Raw genomic sequence first — 22731 nt, 5'->3', positions numbered from 1 at the left:
TTGTTTTTTAAATCTCCATAAAAAGCTATCTATTAAGGTAAGAATCATACCTTGAGTTGCCAAAACCACTTGGTAACATGTTCAGGACTTCCAAGATTGTTGATGGCACCTCCAAATAACAAGGAAATGATTCCACACTAGAAACAAGGACAGTACAAACAATGACTAGCCACAATCAACAGCTTAGCAACAACTAGACACACTAGGGGTTATCTCTAGGTTTCCTTTTATACTACACAGGTCTTTATCTGCCCTTTTATAAGACAGGGAAGAGGGAGGAAAGAGGAGGAAGCAAGGGTTTAAGAAAGAGGAAGAGAAGTGTTCTAGTTTGATCTCTGCTGCTATGATAGACATAATGATCAAAAGCAACTTGGGGGAATCAAGGGTTTCTTTCAGCTTCCGGGTTACAGACATCATCAAAGGAAGCCAAGGCAGGAAACTTAAGTCAGGAACCTGGAGGTAGGGACTGAAGCAGAGACCACTGAGGAAAGCTGCTGACTGGCTTGGTCCCCATGGTTTTCTCGTCTTACTCTTACACACCCAGCACCACCTGCCCAGGGTGGCACCACCCACAAGGGACTGGGCTTCCTCACGTCAAACATTAATCAAGGAAGGCCACATAAGCCAATCTGATAGAGAGACAATTCTTCAACTGAGGTTCCCTCTTCCCAGGTGACTAGTTTACGTCAAGTTGACAAAAACTGGCCAACACAAAGAGGAAGAAGGGGGGCTGGAGAGATGGCTCAGCGGTTAAGAGCACTGACTGTTCTTCCAAAGGTCCTGAGTTCAATTCCCAGCAACCACATGGTGGCTCATAACCACCTTGAATGAGCTCTGATGCCCTCTGCTGGCATGCAGGCAGAAGATTATATACATAATAAATAAATAAATAATATAAAAAAAAGAGGAAGAAGGGACATCTAGAACAAAGCCACATGGAAGGAGCAAGACAACTGACAGAAAAAGCAAAGGGATGGAGATGTGTAGACATTTGCTGGTGCTGAGCTCAGCATTCCTTCCCTCTCCACACACTCTGAATTTCTCCTGAGGACCATCCTTCCCTAGAATGGGTCTGAATGCCTTTAGGATGGCTTTAGGATGAGTGTGACCTTCATATAGCTAAGCTACATCATCCCCATAGTCATGAGGATGTGGCTTCAAGATCTCATGGAATCCAAAGGATCTCAGTGGGCCAGTCTGAGTGGCCCAGACACAATGGAATGCAGGGAGATGGAGATCTGAGGCAGCTAACTACCATCTCACTACAATGAGTGAAGCCAACATACACTGACGAGGTTGAAGAAAGAAGACAGCCCAGAAGTTTAAGAACTCAGGTTTTACTCCCCTATGAAATTCTTTAATTATAGCAATTAAGCCTATCTTTCTCAATCAAGGGGGCGGGGGTGGTCACTGATAACTAAATGAGTCACCCGCATCCATACATCTGGAAAATGGAATCAATTCAAAACGGTTTACTTTTTCTCTGTCTAGTTTAAAAGACAACTAATTTTTTTTCTTACTCAACTAAATTTAATTTATACAAACTAATAACAAGTTGAATTTTCCTGTCCTAAATCTCTTTGGCTGATGGCAAATGTAAACACTATCATATATTTCTTTTCTAGGCTTTTCCTCTTCCCTGGGAATGGGAAAAACTGGAATTTTTTTGTACACACTTAGAAAGTTTCCATTCACTAGCTACATTAGTAAGCAGTTATGCCAGAGTGGTCTGTATCTTCGAAGGAAAGAGGCCAGCTCATAGATAGCATCTGTGTCACTTCCACTCACACAATCAAGAAATGTGTGGGGACTTCCCCTCACAAAACCACAGTCTCCAAATGGCAGACAACACCAAGACAGGAAGAGTGGAGCTGGGGGGTGAGTGCTGAGCAGGTGACCTCTAGCCTGACATGTTTACAGCAGTGCCTCCTAGGAGGAGCACAAACATTTTTCTAGCCAGAAAAATGAGACAGGCAGGCAGGAAGTGGTGATGGCAGAATTCACTGATCATTGAGGAAAGAAGTGGAGAGATTCAGTATGTATTCTGGAGACAAGTTTATGAGTTGGATTTGGGAAGAGAAGGGGGCACTCTGGGAGATACCTGGCCTTTGGCTAAGTGACCATGTGTGTGAAATCCCATTAGTTGTGATACTGGAATTTGCAAAAGTTGCCATGAACCAGGGAGGAGATGCTTAAATGAAGATACTGGAACAGAGATACTGAAACTGACAAGAGATGGACATCTATCCAAACTGCCGTCCCAGAAGACACTGTGCTCACTGCTGTCAAAAACATCCATTATCCTGTCCCCTAAGTAAACCTTAGGGGGCAGAACACTAGGAAGCCTATTTGTATGGGGACAAAGTGAGGAAAGCACTTTTGACCCCAAACCCAAACTGCAAACATGTACTCAACATGTACTGTTTTGGGGTGCGTCTCTCTCCTTTCTCCATAATCTGGAGAAGAAAAAGGATGGTTGCAGCATCAGGAGTATAAAGCAATAACCACAACATGCCCAGAAAGGGCTGGCAGCAGCCTCACTGGCTACCACTGGAGATGCCTAAAGGCTGGCATCTGAAGTCAGGACAGTATCAAGAGACAAACGGTGAGCCTTGGCAGAGCCTCACCTCACACTTGGGGATGAGAAGGTGATTCCAGGCATCAGAGCAGAGTGCTGGTTGACCTCACCTTAATACACCAATGAAACCACCACCGGGTAGATAATTAAGGCAGGCTCCTGGGTTCCCTTAGTTTGCAAAGTGCTTGCCTTGTAACCACGGGGACCTGAGTTTGATCCCCAGAACCCCTGTGAGAAACACCCAAGTCCCATGACATGCATTTGTAGTCTCAGTGCTGGGAAAGCAGACAGAGGATCTCCACGGCTCACTGGCTAGCCAACCTAGCCTATTCAGTGAATTCCAGGCCAGCAAAAGACCCTGTCTCAATTTTTTTAAAAATAAAGTATACAGGAGCTAGCAAGATGGTTCAGATGGTTCAGGAGGTATTGTTGCCAAGCTTGATGACCCAAGTTCAGTCTCCAGAATCTAGATGGTAGAAGGAAAGAAATGATTCCAGCAAATTGTCCTCTGAACTTCACAGGCACACCATGACGCATTCCTATTCTCTCTGCCTCTCTGTCTCTGTGTCTCTGTGCCTCTGTGTCTCTGTGTCTCTGTCTGTCTGTCTCTCTATTTCTCTAGATCTCCCTCTCCCTCTCTTTCTCCTCCCCAACCCCTCTTCTCTCTCTTTCAACACATAAACAATCTAATTATAAAAAATATGGCTGAGGAAAGACACCACAGTTGTCCTCTTGCTTCCATAGTAAGCAAGCGTACACACACACACACACACACACACACACACACACACACACACACCCTAGTCACATCTCAGAAGGTTATACCAAGAGGATCAGGACTTAGAGATGTTTTATGCCTGCCCACTTCCTGTCTTGCTCTTTGCCTCCTAGTCTGCTGTGATGCTGATCATCTGCTACCCACTCTTGCCACCACAGCACCACCTGTTTCTCCATGCCTTCTCGCCATAACGAGCTGAAACCATGAACCAAGATAACTCATTCCTCCTTGTGTTGGTTTCCGAGGTATTTGGGTCATGGTAATGCAAAAGTAGCAAATACCATTGAATTTCCACGTAAGCTGATGAGAAAGCAGTAGTGCTCTCCATTAAAGGGTTTAATTTTCAAAACCAAATATTATTTAAATTAATGAAGGTAGTGACTTGCAACAATATAGATCAGTCTCAGCAGTGATATCTAAGTGAAGAAAGTAAGTCACAGACACTTATGGTACTGTCTTTTTGAAACAATGACAAATGAAGTCAGGGTAGTATTGGCGTACGCCTTTAAACCCAGCACTCAAGAGGCAGAGGCAGGCTGATCTCTGTGTGTTTGAGGTCAGCCTGGTCTACAGAGTGAGTTCCAGGACAGAAAGGGCTACACAGAGAAACTATGTCTCTGAAAAAAAAGAAAGAGGGGGGATGGAGGAAGGAAGGAAGGAAAAAGGAAGGAATGATGAAAGGAAGGAAGGGATAGAAATTAAGACAAACAAGAATAATAAATTAATACAGGATATGTGTATTAATGAAAACAATATGAAAAACCAGGCAAAAAATATGAGACATGCACTAGTGATCCCAGCACTTGGGAGACAGAGGCAGGAGTTCAAGGCCAGCCTATGCCATAGGAGGCTATCTCAAAAGCAAACAAAGAACAAGGAGCAGACAAGAGGATGGGCGATGATGGTGAAAAAGCAGAAAGATGAGCAGTGACGTGGTCTCTCTACAGACACCCACTCAGTAACCACGCTGAGAGTGCATCACTTCACTCCTCCTCAGCTCCCAGGGCGCTCACCTTCACACACGTGGACGCATCCACCATGCAGAGCACCTCTCCCAGGACAAGGCTTCGGCTGATGAAATTCCTCCTTTTTTCTTCCTGAAAATATAATGGATCCAATGTCAAGATTTACTTCTGGCCTTTTGAACTCAAAATATACATTTTAAATAATATGTGACTTATGTAATACTTTCACAATAAAATTTAACACAAAGAAATTTTAAGTCAGGAAATAATCCCATCACTCTTTTGAAAATAAATGTTTTTTTCTTGTGTCAATGTGGCCTTTGGTCTCTGGCCATTTGGGTGTGGTATTCAAGGACTTTTTTCCTTTTTTTTTTTTTAGTTTTTTTGTTAAAAGAAAAGAATTATTTAGGGATATGTGCAACAATACAGTTCATGTGTAGAGGTCACAGGTCAACTTGAAAGCATCAGTTCTCTCCCACTGTGTGGGTCCTGTGTGGGTTCTGAGGATCTAAATCAGGTTATCAGGGACAGCAACAAGTGCCTTTACCTGCTATTTCACCACCTAGAGCTCTATGGCCTCTTTTCTGACACAACAAGAAGTCAACTGCTCCTGACTAGAAGTCAGCCTCAGCATGGGGACAGACGCTTTGTCCCATCCCTCATTTCCCCAGGCTTTACTTAACCTTGACCAAGCTTGTCCCTGGCCTCCCAGTATGTTTCCCCTGCAATATAGGCAGCCAAGACATCCTGCCTATCTTCTCTAAGTGTGCACACAGCAACAGGGATATGAAGAAAATCCCTTAGAAAATCTGACATTTTAGATAAAGGAAAAGCCATGGTCTTCTCTTTTGAAGCATAGGTGGTCACCCCTGGGCTTGATTTGTGATTTTAAAACCATGAGATCCTGGTCTCTCATCCCTATTGATTCTCTCGTTGTCACAATATCAGCAACTTCCAAAGCTTAATGAGCTCACAGTTCTCCATTGGTTAATTATAAAAAACTAGAGCAGGGCTTAGAGTATGGCTCAGAGGGTCAAAATGCCTGCTGTAGGGCCTGAGTGTGGGGTCTAGCACCTGTGTAAAAGGCCAGGTGCAGTGACAAGTGGGTATTTTTAATTCTAGCACTAGAGATTCTAGCAGAGACAGGAGGACACTAGGGGCTCTTAACCAGCCAATCTAGTAAAATCACTGTGATGGGGATAGCCTTCTGTATATATGTTTCTCTTCTTGGTTGATGAATAAAACACTGATTGGTCAATAGCCAAGCAAGAAATATAGGTGGGGCTACCAGACCAGGAGAAGACTGGGGAGAGGAAGGCAGAGAGGGCCAAAGAGAGATGCCATGCTGCCAAAGGAGTAACATGCCGGATTATGGGTAATCCACAGCCTAGTGGTGATACATAGATTAATAGAAATGGGTTAATAATTAAGACAGAGCTAGCCAATAAGAAGCCTAAGCTATCGGCCAACAGTTTAATAATAATATGTCTCTGTGTGCTTATTTGGGGCTGAAGGGTGGTGGGACCTGGCAGGACAGAAACCTCCATTCACATCACTGAGTTCCACATTCAGTGAAAGTGCCTGTTTCAAAAAATACAGTGGAAAGTGACAGAGAAGAACACCAACATTGACCTCTGGCCTACACACAGACACACAAGACACACACACACACACACACACACACACACACACTTTTCAAAAAGAACCAGAAGCAGCATGTCCTGAGAAGGTGGTAGCCCCTAGAGTGGACAATTTGCAATTATTCATTATTGGATTTCATACTAGTTGTCTTCTCATGGGCCAATTTCTTCTGAGATCCCCACCAACAAAACTGGTACAAGTTGCTCATGTTTGCGTGGACATGCACACATGTATTTGCGTATCCAGGTATGAACACATCTATCTTGTATATATTGTGTGCATGAACTTCTGTGTTTGAGTGTGTGTGCATGTTCCTATATATACATATGTGGACATGTACATGTTCCTTTATACACTCATGCAGGTCTATGTGTGTTTCTATATACATAGTCACATGTGATGTTTCTGTGTGCGCATTGCCCCATCAGCAGCAGGATACCAACCTTCTTTGGATGACTGTTCCTACTCTGGCTTCAACTCTCTCCCTAGACATCCTCCATATTTTCCCTCTCACAGGTTTTTATAATGTTTCTCTCAAGCATTATTAATTCCATCAAACACCATACTGTCAAGATTTATGCTTCTCAACATGGCTGCAACCCAACACATCTTGTATTGATTATTTCCTAAAATACCTCCAGGCTCTCACAGAAACCATTGCATGGCTCCAGCCTGGGATTGCACCAAAGAGACAGTTACAAGCAGATAATGAAAAACAACTGTAGCAGAGACTTTTTTGAAGGGCCCAGTGTCCTCTGTTTTACCAATCTTTAGAACAACCCAGACACCGCATAAAAGATGGAAAAGCTTATGCTCAGGGAAATCAAGTGAGTTACCCAACCAGAGTCACCTGGTGAGTGTCAAAACAAGGATCAGGAACTAGAACTTAAGTGCTCTTATGAGAATGTCTTGCTACTAACTCTAACTGTCCTTAATTATTAAGGACTCTGGTGGCCCAATCTTTATCACTGATTTTATTTTGTACCATCAGAGAGTACATCTTCCTGCCAAGGTGCCCACATGTCATCTTTCTGAGTCATGCTATCTATAGTCACAAGAACAAACATCCCTTTGTCTTCAATCACTTGCTTTGCTTTTTCTAAAGCCAAATCATCGAAAGTATGCAAGTCTCCTGAGCATAGTGGCACATGCCTGAAATCACAGCACACAGGAGGCAGAGGAAAGATCCAGATTGGCCTGGTCTGCATAGAGGTTCCACACCAGTCAGAGTACACAGAAAAAAACCTGTCCCTAAGTAATTATTAGATAAATAGGTAGTTAGGTAGATGGATGGATGGATAGATGATAGATAGAAGATAGATGATAGATAGATAGAGAGAGAGAGATGATAGTAAATCCTTTAGAAACATCAAGTGTAGATGTTTTTCTTCATTCCGATAATTCACGCTATTGATACAGAATATAATTTTGTTACTAGCAACATCCAATTGTGACCATTTTTACTCACAAGTTTGAAACTAACTACAAGCACATGTGTTGAATTCATCCATCTTGGAGCGTTTGAAATTGTTTATTATGATGACTTCCCTTCCCCTGTCTCCGCAGGAGACAGCCATGTTTATTTTATTAGACCTGATAGGAGATGTCAATAGGAGTTTGCCATTCCCTAGTGTTAATTTGAGTATGCACTTGGGCTGGTTCATCTTCAAGAAGTCAGATCAAAGTGTTTAAACCTGGACTGGGTTCGATATGATTAACTGTATTGCTGGCATATATTTTTAGCATCATCTACATACATGGATTCTCTTTGATAGCTATTTAATTAATACTTATTATTGGCAAATTTACCTTCTCATTAAATTGGCAGCACTAGCTGAACTGTCTATATTGACTGGGATCAATCATTAATCAATGCACTTTTGCATCTTTTTTTAATGTCTCTGCTACTTCATTTACATTTGATATATTCAAACCAAACCTAATGATTATACAATCATGTAAATTTATCACCACTTTAAATGATAGTGAATCCATAAGTGTAGAGATAAAAATTCAAACTTTTATTATATCTGAAATTGCAGCCCATGCCGTCAAACACATTTGAGTAGTAAGGTTAATTTCAAGCAGAAGAAAGACAGCTTGTCCTAAAATAATCTCTTTCAGGGCATTTATGTAGCAGATCTCTATGCTATGATATTCTGCTACAAATTCTGGGGAGAAAGGAAAAGTCTTATTAATCCAGATATGTCCCTGAAACACATGTATATTTCCTCAATGAAAATTAACAAGATTCGGAACTACTGGAAGTGTGGAATCTGGGATGCCTTCCCTCAGATGTCAACATGGCCACAAGGTCCCCTCTGCACCCACAGGCAGCCTGCAGTAGGTTTCCACCAGGAGTAAATTAGTGTGCTTTTAGTACTGTTCCTTGTGAAGGTGCAGCCTTCTGTCAGCCTTACTTTTCTACCTGTGGGTTGATGGAGGACAGTGGAACAGCCTACACACAGGACTACCATTTTCTCACAACTCAAGACAATTTTTTAGCATTTAGGACATTGCAATAAAGTAGAAATCAGAACCTGCAATGGGCACCTTTTCTTGTATTTCTTCTTTTCAGGAGAAGGATGAAGGAGATCATTTGTGAGAGACATGTCCTCAGGAGGTCATCACCAATTTTCCATTTTTAATGAAGACCAATTTATCACTTTTTGCTTATGCATGTTCAGTGGGATGTAGGGAATGCACTCCCCTCACTCTCTCTAAGGAACTCTTGCTTATCCTAAAGTCAAAAGGATATCCTTTGCTTTTGTGAGCTGATTTTTTAAAGCTGTATAATAGACTTCAAATTATTTTTGCATGTAGTGTGAAGTAGGGATCTAGGTTTACCTTTTTTTTATTTGCTTCAGTATCATTTATTACAAAGATGTTCCTATGAAGTATAAATCAACTGATCAAATGTGTATTTCTGTCAGGGCTCTCTGTTTGTTACCTTGATATGTCTGTCTTTTTGTCAGTCACATCACCCTAGAAGGTTTCAAATGAGCCTTGAACTCATGAATGAGAGCCTACCAGATTCACTCTGTTATAGAATTGTGTCAGCCATTCTAGGCACTTTGCATATCCATATGTGTTATAGAATTGTGATAGGCATTCTAGGCACTTTGCATATCATATGTGTTTGGAATTAACCAGTGCATTGTGATGATGGCACCAGAGCACCTCCAGATTCAGCCTCATGCCACGCCTTTCCCAATGGTGGGAGCCTCCAACGATTCCATTACCAACTCAAGAAAATCTAAGCTGGGTATTGGTGGCACACACCTTTAATCCCAGCACTTGGAAGGCAGAGGCAGGCGGATCTCTGTGAGTTTGAGGCCAGCCTGGTCTACAGAGCAAGTTCCAGGACAGCCTCCAAAACAATACAGAGAAACCTTGTCTTGGAAAAAATCCAATCATTTCAGTGCAGCCTCCGTGTCTGGTTTTCATGTCCTATGATGGTTACTAGGATCACAGATCAGTGTATGAACAGAGTGCTGGAAACATTTGGTAACAAAGACTAGTCCTGTACTTCATGTACTTTTCCTCCCAGGAAAACCCAGTACAGGACTGATAAAAGTGACATTCTCGTGGTTTTATCTGTGGGTACTTTTCATTTCATGAAAGCACTATTTCAACATTCTGACAAAGTAAGATTCTTCCAAATTCTTGCCTAAAATATGATATATGTTCCCTTGGCAACAGATGCCAACCATCCTTACCCATGTTCCTACATTTGGAAATTTTTCCAGTTAAAGAGTAATCACAGAATTAGCTTAGACTGACAGCATGCAAAAATGAATTTCTCTTACTGGCCTTACCAGCTCAACATATGAGGTTTCTTTCCTGTGAGTGCAAGCCACAGAATTTGACAGTAGTCTTAATGGAAATTAAGATTGTTTGTCCTTGGACATATATTGCTTAAGTCACTTCACATTTTGAAAGATGCAAAGATTGCTTCCTAAAACCTGAGTAGTAAATCATAATATCATTGAGGGCTCATTCAGCACTTAATATTTCAAAGTACTGTCTGAAGAACCTAACACATGGGATATCATTTGATCTTTCCATGAACACTTTAAGGTGAGTGAAGGCAACCATGGTTCAAAGAAGAAAGTCACCCAAGGGCTTGAGTTTCTCAATTAAGAAGCCAAGTATGAACCCTAGTCTATCTGATTCCAAAATGGGACAGAAAAATACATTTTGACCACCTCAAATCGATTTTAAAAGCAATATGCAAATATATGTGAAGTGTGCTTAAAAAGACAACACTGGTATACATAAGCTCATTATCAGTTATGTACAGTATTATGAGTACATATAATTTTAATTTTTCGGTGGACAGGCCTTACCTTGATAATGTGAATTTTCAACATTTTTTCCGGTGAGTTTTGTGTATTTTTCTATAATCTTTATCTGTAATTATTTGACTTCTCCAAACCTCATAGTATGACTAGAAGGTGAAGAAGGATGCTTAAAACATGAGTTAAGAAAAAATGAAATTAACATTGTAGTGGTAAACCCAATATGGCCCAGAACTCATGACCTCAGCTAGACATGGCTAGCATAAACCCGAAACCTGATTTCTCCACCTATGTGACACCCCTTGCCTGCTCACAGTCCTGATGATAAATTCTGATGATTGGCCTTGGATCCTGTGTTCAAGACTGCTTTTGCCACGGGGCAATAAGGATGCCACCAGTGTTGTCCATACCCATGTTGAGATTTACCCCAAATCACAACAGCTTGCCTCCATACCCCAAAGTCAGCATGACTTCTACCCAGGAGTCTTCATTAGGATAGCTTCTCTCCACCCTCATGTAGCTACATAAAGTTGCAAGTCGAAGATTTTGCAACTTCCTATGCCTGACATCCACGCTGGCTTGCCAGGCAGGCTGAATTTGCACAGTCCCTCACTTAGCCATTTCCACACTAGCATATATCAGGGACACTTGGAAGACAAAGAATGCCTCCTACTCCTCTTGAGCTATGCAGTTCTGTTCTCCCAGCCTTTGTTTCTGCCCCATCACAACAGAGCTTTACCACATTTGGGCTAGGAAATCAAGCAGGTATAGTTTGATCTTTGCCTCTGTTGCTTCTAGCATTTAATTTTAGATAGGTTAACCTTTGTCCCTGGCTATTAACCCCACAGCCTGAGTCCTGTAAGACAGGGAATCAGATTTACTTTATGGGTTTTCCTAGGAGGAGTTTGTTTTTGAGACAAGACCTTGTCATGTAGCCCAATGTAGTCTTTAAGTTTTTTATCCTCCTACCTCAGCTTGCTGATGCTAAGATTACGTGGGTCATTACATATACCACCATGCCCAGTTTGTACAGCATATTGTATAACATATGAAAAATACTTGCAACTCTCTTCTGTTTATGACCTATTTCTCTGGCCAGTTCCCCCCACCCACCCAGTCTCCACTCTGATCTTTTTCCAAAATCCACCAGACTCCATCCTTGAGCCTTCTCATCCCTGTCAGCACATGTGGGGCTCTATCCAGCTTCACAGCTCTTAACTCATCCCTGTACTCATGATTTTCTGCATCCCATCCGTATACATCTCAAATTTCTGATCATAGCTAACGACTGACTCCTGACTCAGAGTCAAGCCAAGCACAGAATAGTCTTTATGCTTCTCTCTCCTCTGTGTCTAGCCATCTGTCAGCAGATCCTACTGCTTTTCAATGGGATTTCAGAAGAATCTCTAATTCAGTCACTTTGACTACAGCCAGTCCATCCTGGCCAGCATCAGCCCTCTCCTAGGGAATTGAAAAACCCCTCATCTCTTGTAATTTTCAGTCCTGTCCCAGCAGCTAGGAAAGCTCCTGGTGAAATATTACATCATGTTCTGCTCCACTCAGTCCTTCTAGAAGTTTCCCATTTTATCCGTTCTGAGGAAAACCAAACTGATTAAAAATGCCTCATCCTCCTTTCCCCAGCCCATGATAACCACTGTTCTTCTCTTTGTCTCCCTGAATCTGATTACTATATACACCTCCCATAGGGTCATACAGTAATCGTCCTCTGACAGCCTCATCTCTTTAGGTGTAATGTCTGCAAGAGTCATCAATGTAACAGGTGTCAAATTCCCCTTTTCAAAACTATTGTTTTGCATTTCACGCCTTGCTTTGTTCATTCTCCCCTCTGCTGACAGACATTAGCTATTGTGCTCAGCAATGCTGTTAACGTGGTGTGATGGCAAATGCTGGTCACCGACTTGATTGGATCTGGAATCAACTAAGAACCAAGCAGTACCTTCCAAGCAGCCTTGACATAAAGAAGTCCCAAAGAAAGCCCCATTCCTCTGGATAACTCCGACCAAAACACACACAAATATTTCCCTGACTCTACTTTCACTTCTTGTGGCATATACTAAGAAATGGGATTTCTGTATCATGAGATTTAATTTTTAATGGAAATACCATAGTGTCTTGAACAGAGGCTACATGGCTTCACCCAGCACCAGTAACACATAGGGGTTCACATTTTCCCATTCTAGAGGGATTCTCTAATTTTTTTATAGACAGCTATGTTGAAGGGTGTAAAACAGTGATTCCCAACCTGTGGGTCATGACCCCCTTGGGGGTCAAATGACCATCTCAGAGGGGTTGAATATCAGATGCATATCAGATATTTACAATTCATACCAGTAGAAAAATCACAGTTATGAAGTAACAATGAAAATAATTTTATGGTTGGGGTCACCACAACATGAGGAACTGTATTAAAGGGTCACAGCATTAGTAAGGTTGAGAACCATTGGTGTAAAGGAATATGTATCTCACTGTAGGTTTAACATTCAATTCCCTAAAGATTAATGATATCAGGCATCATTCTGTGTATTTATTTGCATGTTTTCACTAGAGAAAAACCATTTCCATATTTTCATTAGAGAAAAGTTTTTTCAAGTCCTTTGGCCATGTTAAAGCAAACTGTTGTCATTGTTTTCTATATGTAAGATCATATCACCTGTTATTTAATATAAATTGTTGTCATTGTTTTCTATATGTAAGATCATATCACCTGTTATTTAATATAAATTGTTGTCATTGTTTTCTATATGTAAGATCATATCACCTGTTATTTAATATAAATTGTTGTCATTGTTTTCTATATGTAAGATCATATCACCTGTTATTTAATATAAATTGTTGTCATTGTTTTCTATATGTAAGATCATGTCACCTGTTATTTCATATAAATTGTTGTCATTGTTTTCTATATGTAAGATCATATCACCTGTTATTTAATATAGCTATTTGTAGTTGAATTGCAGGAGTTCTTTATATCTTATGGCTATCTGCCTTAGAAATGTGATTTGCAAGTTTTTTCTCCTGTCCCGTGAACTGTTTCTTCACTTTGATGCCAGTACTTCTTTAGCCTTCCCATGCTATCACAGAATACTTGAGACTGTGAAATTTACTAAAGAACAGAAATGTGTTTCTTATAGTTACGGAGCCTGGAAAGTTCAAGGCTGAAGGTCTTGCATGTGACAAGTACCCTGCTGTACCATCCCATGGTGGAAGGCAGAACAAAAATGCACCCTTTACGAGGAACCAGTTCCCACAACCAACCCACTCCTGAGACAATGGCATTAATCCTTTGATGGAAGCTGGGATGGCTATTGTTGGTCGTCAACCTGACTACATGTGGAATTGAAAAAAACAAGCAGCTGGGTACACCTGTGAGGGATTTTTCTTAAATCATTTGAAGTGGGAAGAGCCACCTTTAATCTGGGCCACACCTTCTGATGGTAGCCCACATAAAGCACTTGGAAGAAGGAAGCTTGGCTCTTCATTTGTTTGTCCTTGCTCTCATTGGCGAGTCCATTCCTTCACTAGTATTAGAGCCTTCTTCTTCAGGATCCTGGCATATACTGAGCTGAGACATCCAGCCTGATGGACTGAACGACTACTGGATTACTGAACTTTGTTAGACTACCGGGACCACAGCCTGAAAGAATCACCCTTATATAGAGATATTCATTCTATCAGAGAGAGAACCCTGACCAATACAGGAGCAAAGTCTTCATAGTCTAACCACATCCTCGAAGCCCCAACCCTCAACACTGCTACAGTTGACTTTAGGTTTTCAGCACAGAAGTTTGGAGGGATACACTCAATCCATATCATCCTGATGTACAAAAGTTTTAAACTGTAAGCCAGGCACAATAGTACATGCCTTTAATCCCTGAACTCTGCGGGCAGAGGCAAGAGGTGGATCTCTGTGAGTTCAAAGCCAACCTGATCTATATAGAGTTCCAGATCATTCAGGCTATACAATGAAGCTTTGTCTCAAAAAAAAAGAAAGAAAAGTTTTAAAATTTGATGCACTCTAAATAGTTCTCAATGTGTAAGTGTTCTGCCTCTTTAGTTCATTTCATTCCTCAGCGTTTTATTTTCATGCTTTTGTAAATTAAATTATCAATTTTCTTTTGATTATGCATTTTTATTTTTAATATTTATTTGTTATGCATACATTTTTAAATCTGTGTACATGTTTATATGCCAGGAGAAGGCATCATAGCTCATTATAGATGGTTGTGACCTCTGGAAGAACATGCAGTGCTCCTAACCTCTGAGCCATATCTTCAGCCCCTTGATTATGCGTTTTAACATATAGAAATGTAAAATATTTCTTCATATTGATCTTATCCTACAAATTTACTGAATTTACTAGTTCTAACATGTTTTGTAGAATGATTAAGGTTTTCTACTATAAGATCATGTCATCGGCCAGCAAAGACAATTTTGTCCTTTTTTCTCTCCAATTTATTGTCCGATTTTAGTCACAGGTCTGTCACTGTCTCGTGTGCCATAGATGCAGATGTTTATCACTTCATAGTGTCTCCTCCTATGCTAAAATATAAGCTCCACAAATACCTGCCTTACTTCCTCACTTTGGTGTTTGGCTCACTGTAGGAGCTAGTAAATAACTGTAAAATGAGTCAATTACCTCACCTGGCACACAGAAGGGACCGAACAAATAGTAGCAAGTATTAACTATTGTTACCGTTTACACAACGCTTTACTGCAAAAGTAGTAATTAAGCTTTCAAATAAAAAGATTTTATTTATGAAGAGTGGTCACAGTATCAAGAAATAAACTGCACCATGATCCCAGCTGCTCTGGAGTCCCTTGGCAGGCAACTCCCTCCCTGGCAGGCTCTTTGAAGAAATCCCTGTGGTCTTCACAGATGACAACACACTTGCAATGCCAATCTATACAGAGGGACGTCTATAAACAGTCCACTCCATTCTGTCATCTCTGCTCAACTCTTCCACAGTATCCCATGGGGCTAGGGCTGGCCTGGACAGAGTGTTGGCCAAGTGGCCGGCATCCAAATCTGTGGAGCTGGAGCTGGGACAAAGACTCCTGCCAAAAGCAGCACAGAAGACCAAGATCCAGGGCAGGCTGTCACAGCCTGCTAGAAAAGCCAGGGATCCAGGACAAACAGAAGCCAGAGGGCCAAAAATGAAGCCAAGGCCAGGGCCAAAGAGGAAAGATCTCAAAGAGAACAACTCAGGAGCAGCCAGCCAGGGGCAGCGAGAAAAGACTCCTCTGTCAGGAATCAGATGACCAATAGGGACCGGGGATGGTGTCTGGGGCCTGAACAGGATGGAATATCATGAAGGGCCAACGACAGACTGACTTCTTTGGCTTCTTCACATATTGCCCGTTCAGTTAGAGTTTTGAAACGTATTCATGACTTCCTTGGAAAGTCTTATTTCTCAGAGGAAAGTAACCGTGTTCTTCATTCTCAAACACCTTCCGAGGTGAGGCAACCTGACCTCAGAATGTTACTCCATCATAGTCACCAACCTGCTTCTCTCGTGGTGGCGCACGCCTTTAATCCCAGCACTCGGGAGGCAGAGGCAGGCGGATCTCTGTGAGTTCGAGGCCGGGCTGGACCGACAGCCCCCAAAACAAAACAGAGAAACCCTCTCGTAAAACCAAAAAAAAAAAAAAGTTACTGAGGGGCCAGTGAGATGCTCAGTGGGTAAAGGAGCTTGCCACCAAACCTGATAACCAGACTTTGATCCTCAGGACCCACATGGTAGAAGAAAAGAACCTACTCTCACAAGTTGCCTTTGACCTCTACCTGCATCCTGTGGTACAAGTGTGTCTACACACATACACATGCAAAGCAAATAAGTAAGTAAATAAATAAATGTAAAAACAAGGAAAACTACTGAGAATACCAATGAGCTTTTCTTGTGGTTATGCATAGCAACTTACCATATTGGTAATTAGAATGGATAAAGTTGGTATTTGATTCATTGTAAATAACAAAAAATTCATTGCATACCAAAGTCAGTAACTCTGTAACACAGTTTCCAAAATAAAAAAATCAATAAGAAGAATAGAATTACTACATTTTACAAATCTTTGAATATCTGACCTAATTATAGACACCTTGGCTTACATATCTGTTTTTGTTGTGAGGTACCTTCTGGGTTAGTTTGTAATGCAAATTCTGCATCACACACATTTACTTTCCAGGTAGCTCCTGCGAATATCCCAGAGATGTCCGTGATTCTTCAGACCATTTTTGAGGACCACTGGTCTAGGTCATAGTACCAGGACCCCTCCTCATGCAGATTATCAGGACGGTGATGGCATAGGGTCTTACAGATAGAAATTTTCTTTTTTTATGGTTTTTTAAGACAGGCTTTCTCTGTGTAACAGTTCTGACTGCCCTGGAACTCACTCTGTAGACCATGCTACCCCCAAACTCACTAAGATCCACCTGCCTCTGCCTCCTAAGTGCTGGGATTAAAGGCGTGTGTCACCACCGCCCATCAGAAGTTTTCTTTCAGTCTCAGCTGAGATGGTATAAGTGAGGGGTGAGTATTTCATTATCCAAGAATTTATCCCCAGCCAGACCCAAACATGGCCAAGAATAGTCTGTCCCCCAATTGCTTCCTTCCTGGGAGAAGTAATTGTTGAGTTAGAATGTCCCTATGAGCCATCCCTGCACCGTGACTGGATGAAAGACCAACTGATTAATGAGAACAATACTGTAAGGTAGAATACTACATGGGTCCCAGGAAGAAAATGTGGGATAGAAGTATTAAATTCCAGGTGCATTCTGAATCACCTGATGGATTTAAATGCTAATTTCATTGGTCAGGGCAAAAGTCTAAATGGAAGAAATTTTTTATTGAGAATAGATTTTTCCCATACAATATATTCTGATTACAGTTTCTCCTCCCCCAACTCCTCCCCACCTACCCAGATCCATACCCTTTCTTTCTCTCATTAGAAAACAAACAGGAATATAAAATAATAATATAAAGTAAAAACAAACCAGACTAGGACAAAACATAGAAACAAATGGGGGGCACAAAAACACAATACAAATTCAGAAACACACACAGACATTCTATACAAATGCAAAATGGAAACCATAATGTGGTAATATATTGTTTATGATATAATAAAGACACTGAAGATCAGAGAAGCAAAGCAGCCAGTCACTAGCTCTTACCTGACTCCATGAATCCTTAGCATGGCTGGAGACAGAAAGTCAATTTGTAGCACGAATAATGAAAACCAGGAGACAGATATTGGGGTTCAAACTGAAGATCAGAAAAGCAAAGCAGTCAAGCTACCAGAGAGTTCTTACTTCTACCAAGGCTGGGGCAATCATGATCTCAATGTGACTACACACTAATTGCCAGGATATTGACTACTGAATGCCCTGCTTCTCCTATCTTATATATCTCTCTAGTGCTGGGATTAAAGGTGTGAGATCTGTTTATCTTTTAGACAGGTTCACTGTCATGTAGCTCTGGGTAGTCTTGAATTTACAGACATCCATCTGCCTCTGTCTCCTGGGTCCTAGGATTAAAAGTGTGTGCTACCACTGCCCAGCTTCTATGTCTGTGACTAGTGTGACTGGCTTTGCATTCTGATCTTCAGTGGCTTTATTAGATCATAAACAATATATCACCACATCATAATATATAAGCAAAAGAGGTTTGTTTTCTAAATGCCCAGACAAAGAATTAAAAGAAAAAAACCATCTACTGTTGGGCATGGGGCCTACCCTTAAGTGTTGTTTGTATACCCAGTGAGGTTCCATTGGAAAAAGCTAATTTTACTTTGAGAGAAGTTACTAAGTGGAGATAGTTTCTGGGTCAGGGATGGGGGCTTGTTAGAAGAATTTTTAATGCTCCCCAGCTGGTTGTGATGTATAGTAGCATCACACTGAAAAGCCTAGTAAGTCAATGGCCTGAACTTGAATCTACATTCTATGAGTTCCACGTACAATTGACCCAACTCACCTCAAGTCAATTACTAGCGTCAGTTTTTCTTTTTTTTTTTTTACCTGTACTTGGGTACACCATGAATAAAGTTAGGAATATTTAGCACAATTACCAATTTAAAGTCCTTAATGCTGTTGCTACAAATTATATAAGTTTTAAGTTTGTTATCAGCTTTTAAGTTTGTCTCTATCAGCTTCCAGGGGCAAGTGTCTCTAAAGGTGCTACCACACCCATGACCAGGCTCCTTATTAGTTATTTTTCTCCCACTATGACAAACACCTGACAGAAACAACTTGAAGAAGAGGGTTATTGGCCTCATGGTTTCAGCTCATCAGGGTAGGCAAAGAAAGCATGGCAGAGTTCATGGCAGCAAGAGCTTGAGTGGACCAGGATCTAAAGAAGAACAGGATTGGAAGATGGTCTGGTTGTAACCCTCAACGTTTGCCCCAGTGACCTATGTCCACCACCTAGACTCTGTGTTCCAAAGGTTTCATAACATCCCAAAATAAAACTCAGTCAAGGGCTATGGATTCCAGTACATGAGCCTGTATATTTCACATTCAAACTATAACAGTTCCAAAGGAAGGAATGAAAGCTCCCATTCCAGTCCTGCCACAAAGACAATCACCCCAGTTTTAATCTCTTCATTGGGATATGGAGTCAGCAGTTCCTCCACCTAGGACCCAATCCTGAAATTCCTGGGGGACAAGAAAGTTCTTGGCTGAGGTACACAAAGCTGTTGTTACTAGAAATCAATATAGGAGGTACCAGTACAGTATGCAATGATGGTGTTCACACTGTGTATCCTATGTGTTTCTATGTATATGGGGGGGCAGAGCACAGAAAGAGAAACATACAGAGACACAGATACAGAGGGAGATACAGAGAGAGACATGAAGGGAGGGAGGGATGGAAGCAGGGAGAGAGAAACACACACTCACACACATTTTAATTGGTCTCAGATAATGCTTTTCCCCTTCAAGATTATTGAAACATTTCTGTCTTAGAGAGAAGACACAGAATGGAAATACTTTTAATGGCTTTTTCTTGGCTTGTGAACGGTCCGTGGAGAACTGGAACAAGTGAGGCTCCCTACTCATGTGTGCCTACAAAATTATCATTACACTTGCACTCTGCCTCTGAGCTCACTGGCTCACCCATGAGAGTTAACAGCAATGTGGCACAGGGGCCAGGGAAAGATGGAAAGGCCCGGTATGCATTCTGAATGGGCAGGACAGACATGACTCAATATTTTTTTATTGAGAGGCAGAATGAATCATATAACACTTCTAGGATTCTGGGATGTAGACAGCTTGTCCAGCTGTCTAAGGGTGGGATCTGAGAACCTTCAAATGCAGATGTACTGCCAAGTCTCATGATATCTGCCCAATGAGATGAGCCTGCTGTACTGACAACTAGTTTGCTTTCCTTTGATTTCATTGATTTTTGTAGATTCACACAGAGAGAGGAGCCAAACGTGTCAAAATAGCTAACCAGAAGGATACTCCAGGGCTAATCCTGTGCCTCATGGAAAAATTAGATCCATTCATCCAGGACAGAAAGTGATCCAGACTGCCTAAAGCCACTGGGGGAGTTATCCGAACAGGAAGAGAACTGAATCCAGGGTTTAGCATACTTCATTAAGAATTTTATTACAAAGGTTAATCCTCCAGGTTCAGCAGGCAAGAAAGCCATTATCAAACTTCATTACAGGATCAACTTCCACATCAGTGTCTTGAGTATTGGCATTAGTTTAAGCTCCAGGTATAATGGATTGGTTAAGGGGGTAGAGGGTTGGTTGAGGGGCCAGGAGTCTGCCATCCCATCAGTGAAGGACTGAATCCTGGTCTCTGATGACAGGGTTGCAAGCAAAAGGGGCTGCACCCATGGGCTCGTATGTTTGAATGCCTAGTTCCCAGTTGGTAGAGCTCTCTGGGAAGGATTAAAAGAAATGGCCATGTTGCAGGAGGTGTGTCATGGGGAGGGACAGGCTTTGAGGTTTCAAAAGCCATTCCCTGCTAGTTCTCTCTGCCTTGTGCTTGTGAATCAAGGTGTAGGCTCTCAGCTACTGCTCTTGCACTATGCCTGCCTGCCTGCTGCCGTGATCCCTACCATGACAGCCATGGGCTCTAACCCTCTGCGACAGTGAGCCCCCAATTAAATATTTCCTTTTATAAGTTGCCAATCAAAAAATAACTACAATGGGGAAAGGGGGTTGGGGGGTAGGTATACTCACAGCTCTAAGTGTATCTTGATTGCAATTTGTTAGCTCTAAAATCTTGAGCAATGGCTGTAATAAAACACGATTTTATTTTGCTTTTTCCAGCCATGTGCTCTGTTCTGTGGGAGGTTGTCTTTTCCAAGTAAGCATATTTCCACATGTTCTCCACTGCAGGGCACTGCCTTCAGCTTCAAGGTTGCTGACGACTTTAAGGGGAAGTTGTGTTTAGGCACTGAAATGCCCTCCTGAAATGTTGGAGTCAGCCCTCAGGATGGTTACTCGGAGGGTGGGAGGTTGGGGGATGTATTCTCATTTGGATCTGAGCCCTACTCCAGCTGTGACTGACACTCCATGAGAGATTCCGAGAGGACGACCCCACCTCTCAATCTTCAGTCACTCCCTGGGCAGAAAAGAGGCTGAGTTTCCTGCTAGGGACTCGCAGCTCTCGGCCTCTCCCACACTGGTCTGCTTGCATTCAGGCCCCTCCCCTGTGGCTCTCGCCTGAAAGAAAATACCTTCTCCCTGTGTGAAGTCTTAAGGAAGCCACTGAGCTGCAGGAAAGGGAAGTGGGTTTAGAACTACTGAAATATATGGTTTCTAACATTAGCATTACAGAAGAAACTTCCCATCTCGTCATCTTTCTTCCTTTCCTTCTATATCATGAAGGGAAGCAGACTAAAACAGTATCGGTGAAATAAAAATGGCAATTTTTAGATGACCAAGACTCATAAACTTTGGATAAATCTAAAATGTTTCAAACTTTTTTAACCATTTGTTTCTCATTTGTCAGCAATTTTTATTTGATGTCCTGAGTTACATCAGTTTTTTTTGTTTGTTTTTGTTTTTTTGGGTTTTTTTGTTGTTGTTGTTTTTATGAGACAGGGTTTCTCTGTATTGTTTTGGAGGCTGTCGGTTCAGCCCGGCCTCAAACTCACAGAGATCCGCCTGCCTCTGCCTCCCGAGTGCTGGGATTAAAAGTGTGCGCCACCACCGCCCAGCCTATGAATGGACATTTTGTTACTTATGTGATTCTTTTCTTCTCTAGTCTGGGAAGAAGAAAACTGACCCAGTCTGGGGCTTGAGGCAGAAAGGGGCTGCAGAACACACTCCATGTTATAATAACTTTGTTAGTACTTCAGGCCATGAGAGAGAGAACAGATACACATATTCACATGCACATTCCTGCAAAACTAATGATGTCACTTACCTGTTCCTGGAGTATATGCTTTAGCAGAGGGAGACTCAGGACAAACTTCACCCGCTGATTGGTCAAATCTCTCATTTCATCCAAACTTAAATCATACCTGCACACAACACAAACCACATAGGCATTAGGACATGTCTGTCAGCTGCCAGAACTGAACCCAGAGCTCTGAGGGAACAGATGTTTTTGTCCTGTGTGTATAACAACACCTGAGGTCAGCGGGAAGGAGAAAGGAGAGGGTTTCCTGATAAGATGATGTTAAAATGAAGCTGCTGCCCTCCGTCGATCCTCTACAGAGCTTTAAAGACTGCAGATGCTTCGTAGACTGGAAGACCCGAAGGCAGACTCTGTGGAGACTGGGCCAGAGAGTAGAACCTGTGTGGTATAAGAAGTGGATGTGATAGTGTGGGGATGGTTATTCAGGGTCAAATTAGTGACTCTCTGACTACAATGTTATGCCTTTGAATGAGTTCAGAGTCACTGGGAAGTTGCTCTCCTATTTGGCTGTCCAGGCAGATGATTGAGCTTGACAAGGTCCTAGTAGTGTCAAAACTACCCTTGCCCAGTATGAAACTTCTGCTCTTCTCCTATCTCACCCACATTCTGTCCTAACTGTGGCAAAGACTTAGGCTATGCTATATCTGGGACTATCCAAGAAGCACTCTTCCCTCCTGTCTCCCATCACAGGGTTCATTCTGCCCATCTGTATTTTGGAGGTATCTTTCACCAATTCCCCAATACTTTTGTCCTTCACAAGTATTTTCTTCCATTAAGTCTCTGGCATGTCTAGTTCCATCTTGGCGTTTATTTCCCAGCAAGCCTAAAACTAGGAGGAAGGTTCCTATGTGTCATCTACTATTTGCATGCAAATCACAGTGGGAGCCAAGAAGAGCCTCACCCAGGGTTGATATTAGCCTCTGAGTATGGTGGCAATACAAGACTCTGAAATATTAGAGTCATGATTTTAAAACAAGCATCAAAATAATATTACAATAAGCAGATTCAAGCTCTCTTAAAACAAATAGGAAAACATCTCACCAAAGAAATATATTGTTTTTAAAGGGTGGGTA

General features: G+C 41.8%; 1 protein-coding gene across 3 annotated transcripts in view; it reads right to left on the bottom strand.

Moving 5' to 3' along the window:
* Positions 1–22731, bottom strand: part of Acoxl (acyl-CoA oxidase like) — a 317884-nt gene that overhangs the window by 262827 nt on the left and 32326 nt on the right. For all 3 annotated transcript variants that reach the window (XM_040746264.1, XM_040746263.1, XM_040746265.1), the window contains exons 2-4: positions 21665–21761; positions 4370–4453; positions 51–137 (exon numbers count right to left, since the gene is read on the bottom strand). In XM_040746264.1, coding sequence (XP_040602198.1) covers positions 51–137; positions 4370–4453; positions 21665–21739 — 246 coding nt within the window. In that variant the 5' untranslated portion in view covers positions 21740–21761. The remainder of the gene's footprint in view (positions 1–50; positions 138–4369; positions 4454–21664; positions 21762–22731) is intronic.

The sequence above is a fragment of the Mesocricetus auratus genome, unplaced genomic scaffold, assembly GCF_017639785.1.
Source record: "Mesocricetus auratus isolate SY011 unplaced genomic scaffold, BCM_Maur_2.0 Super-Scaffold_100004, whole genome shotgun sequence".
NCBI lineage: Eukaryota > Metazoa > Chordata > Mammalia > Rodentia > Cricetidae > Mesocricetus > Mesocricetus auratus.
The sequence above is the reverse complement of the archived record's forward strand: the minus strand, read 5'-3'. Positions and strand labels throughout refer to the sequence as shown.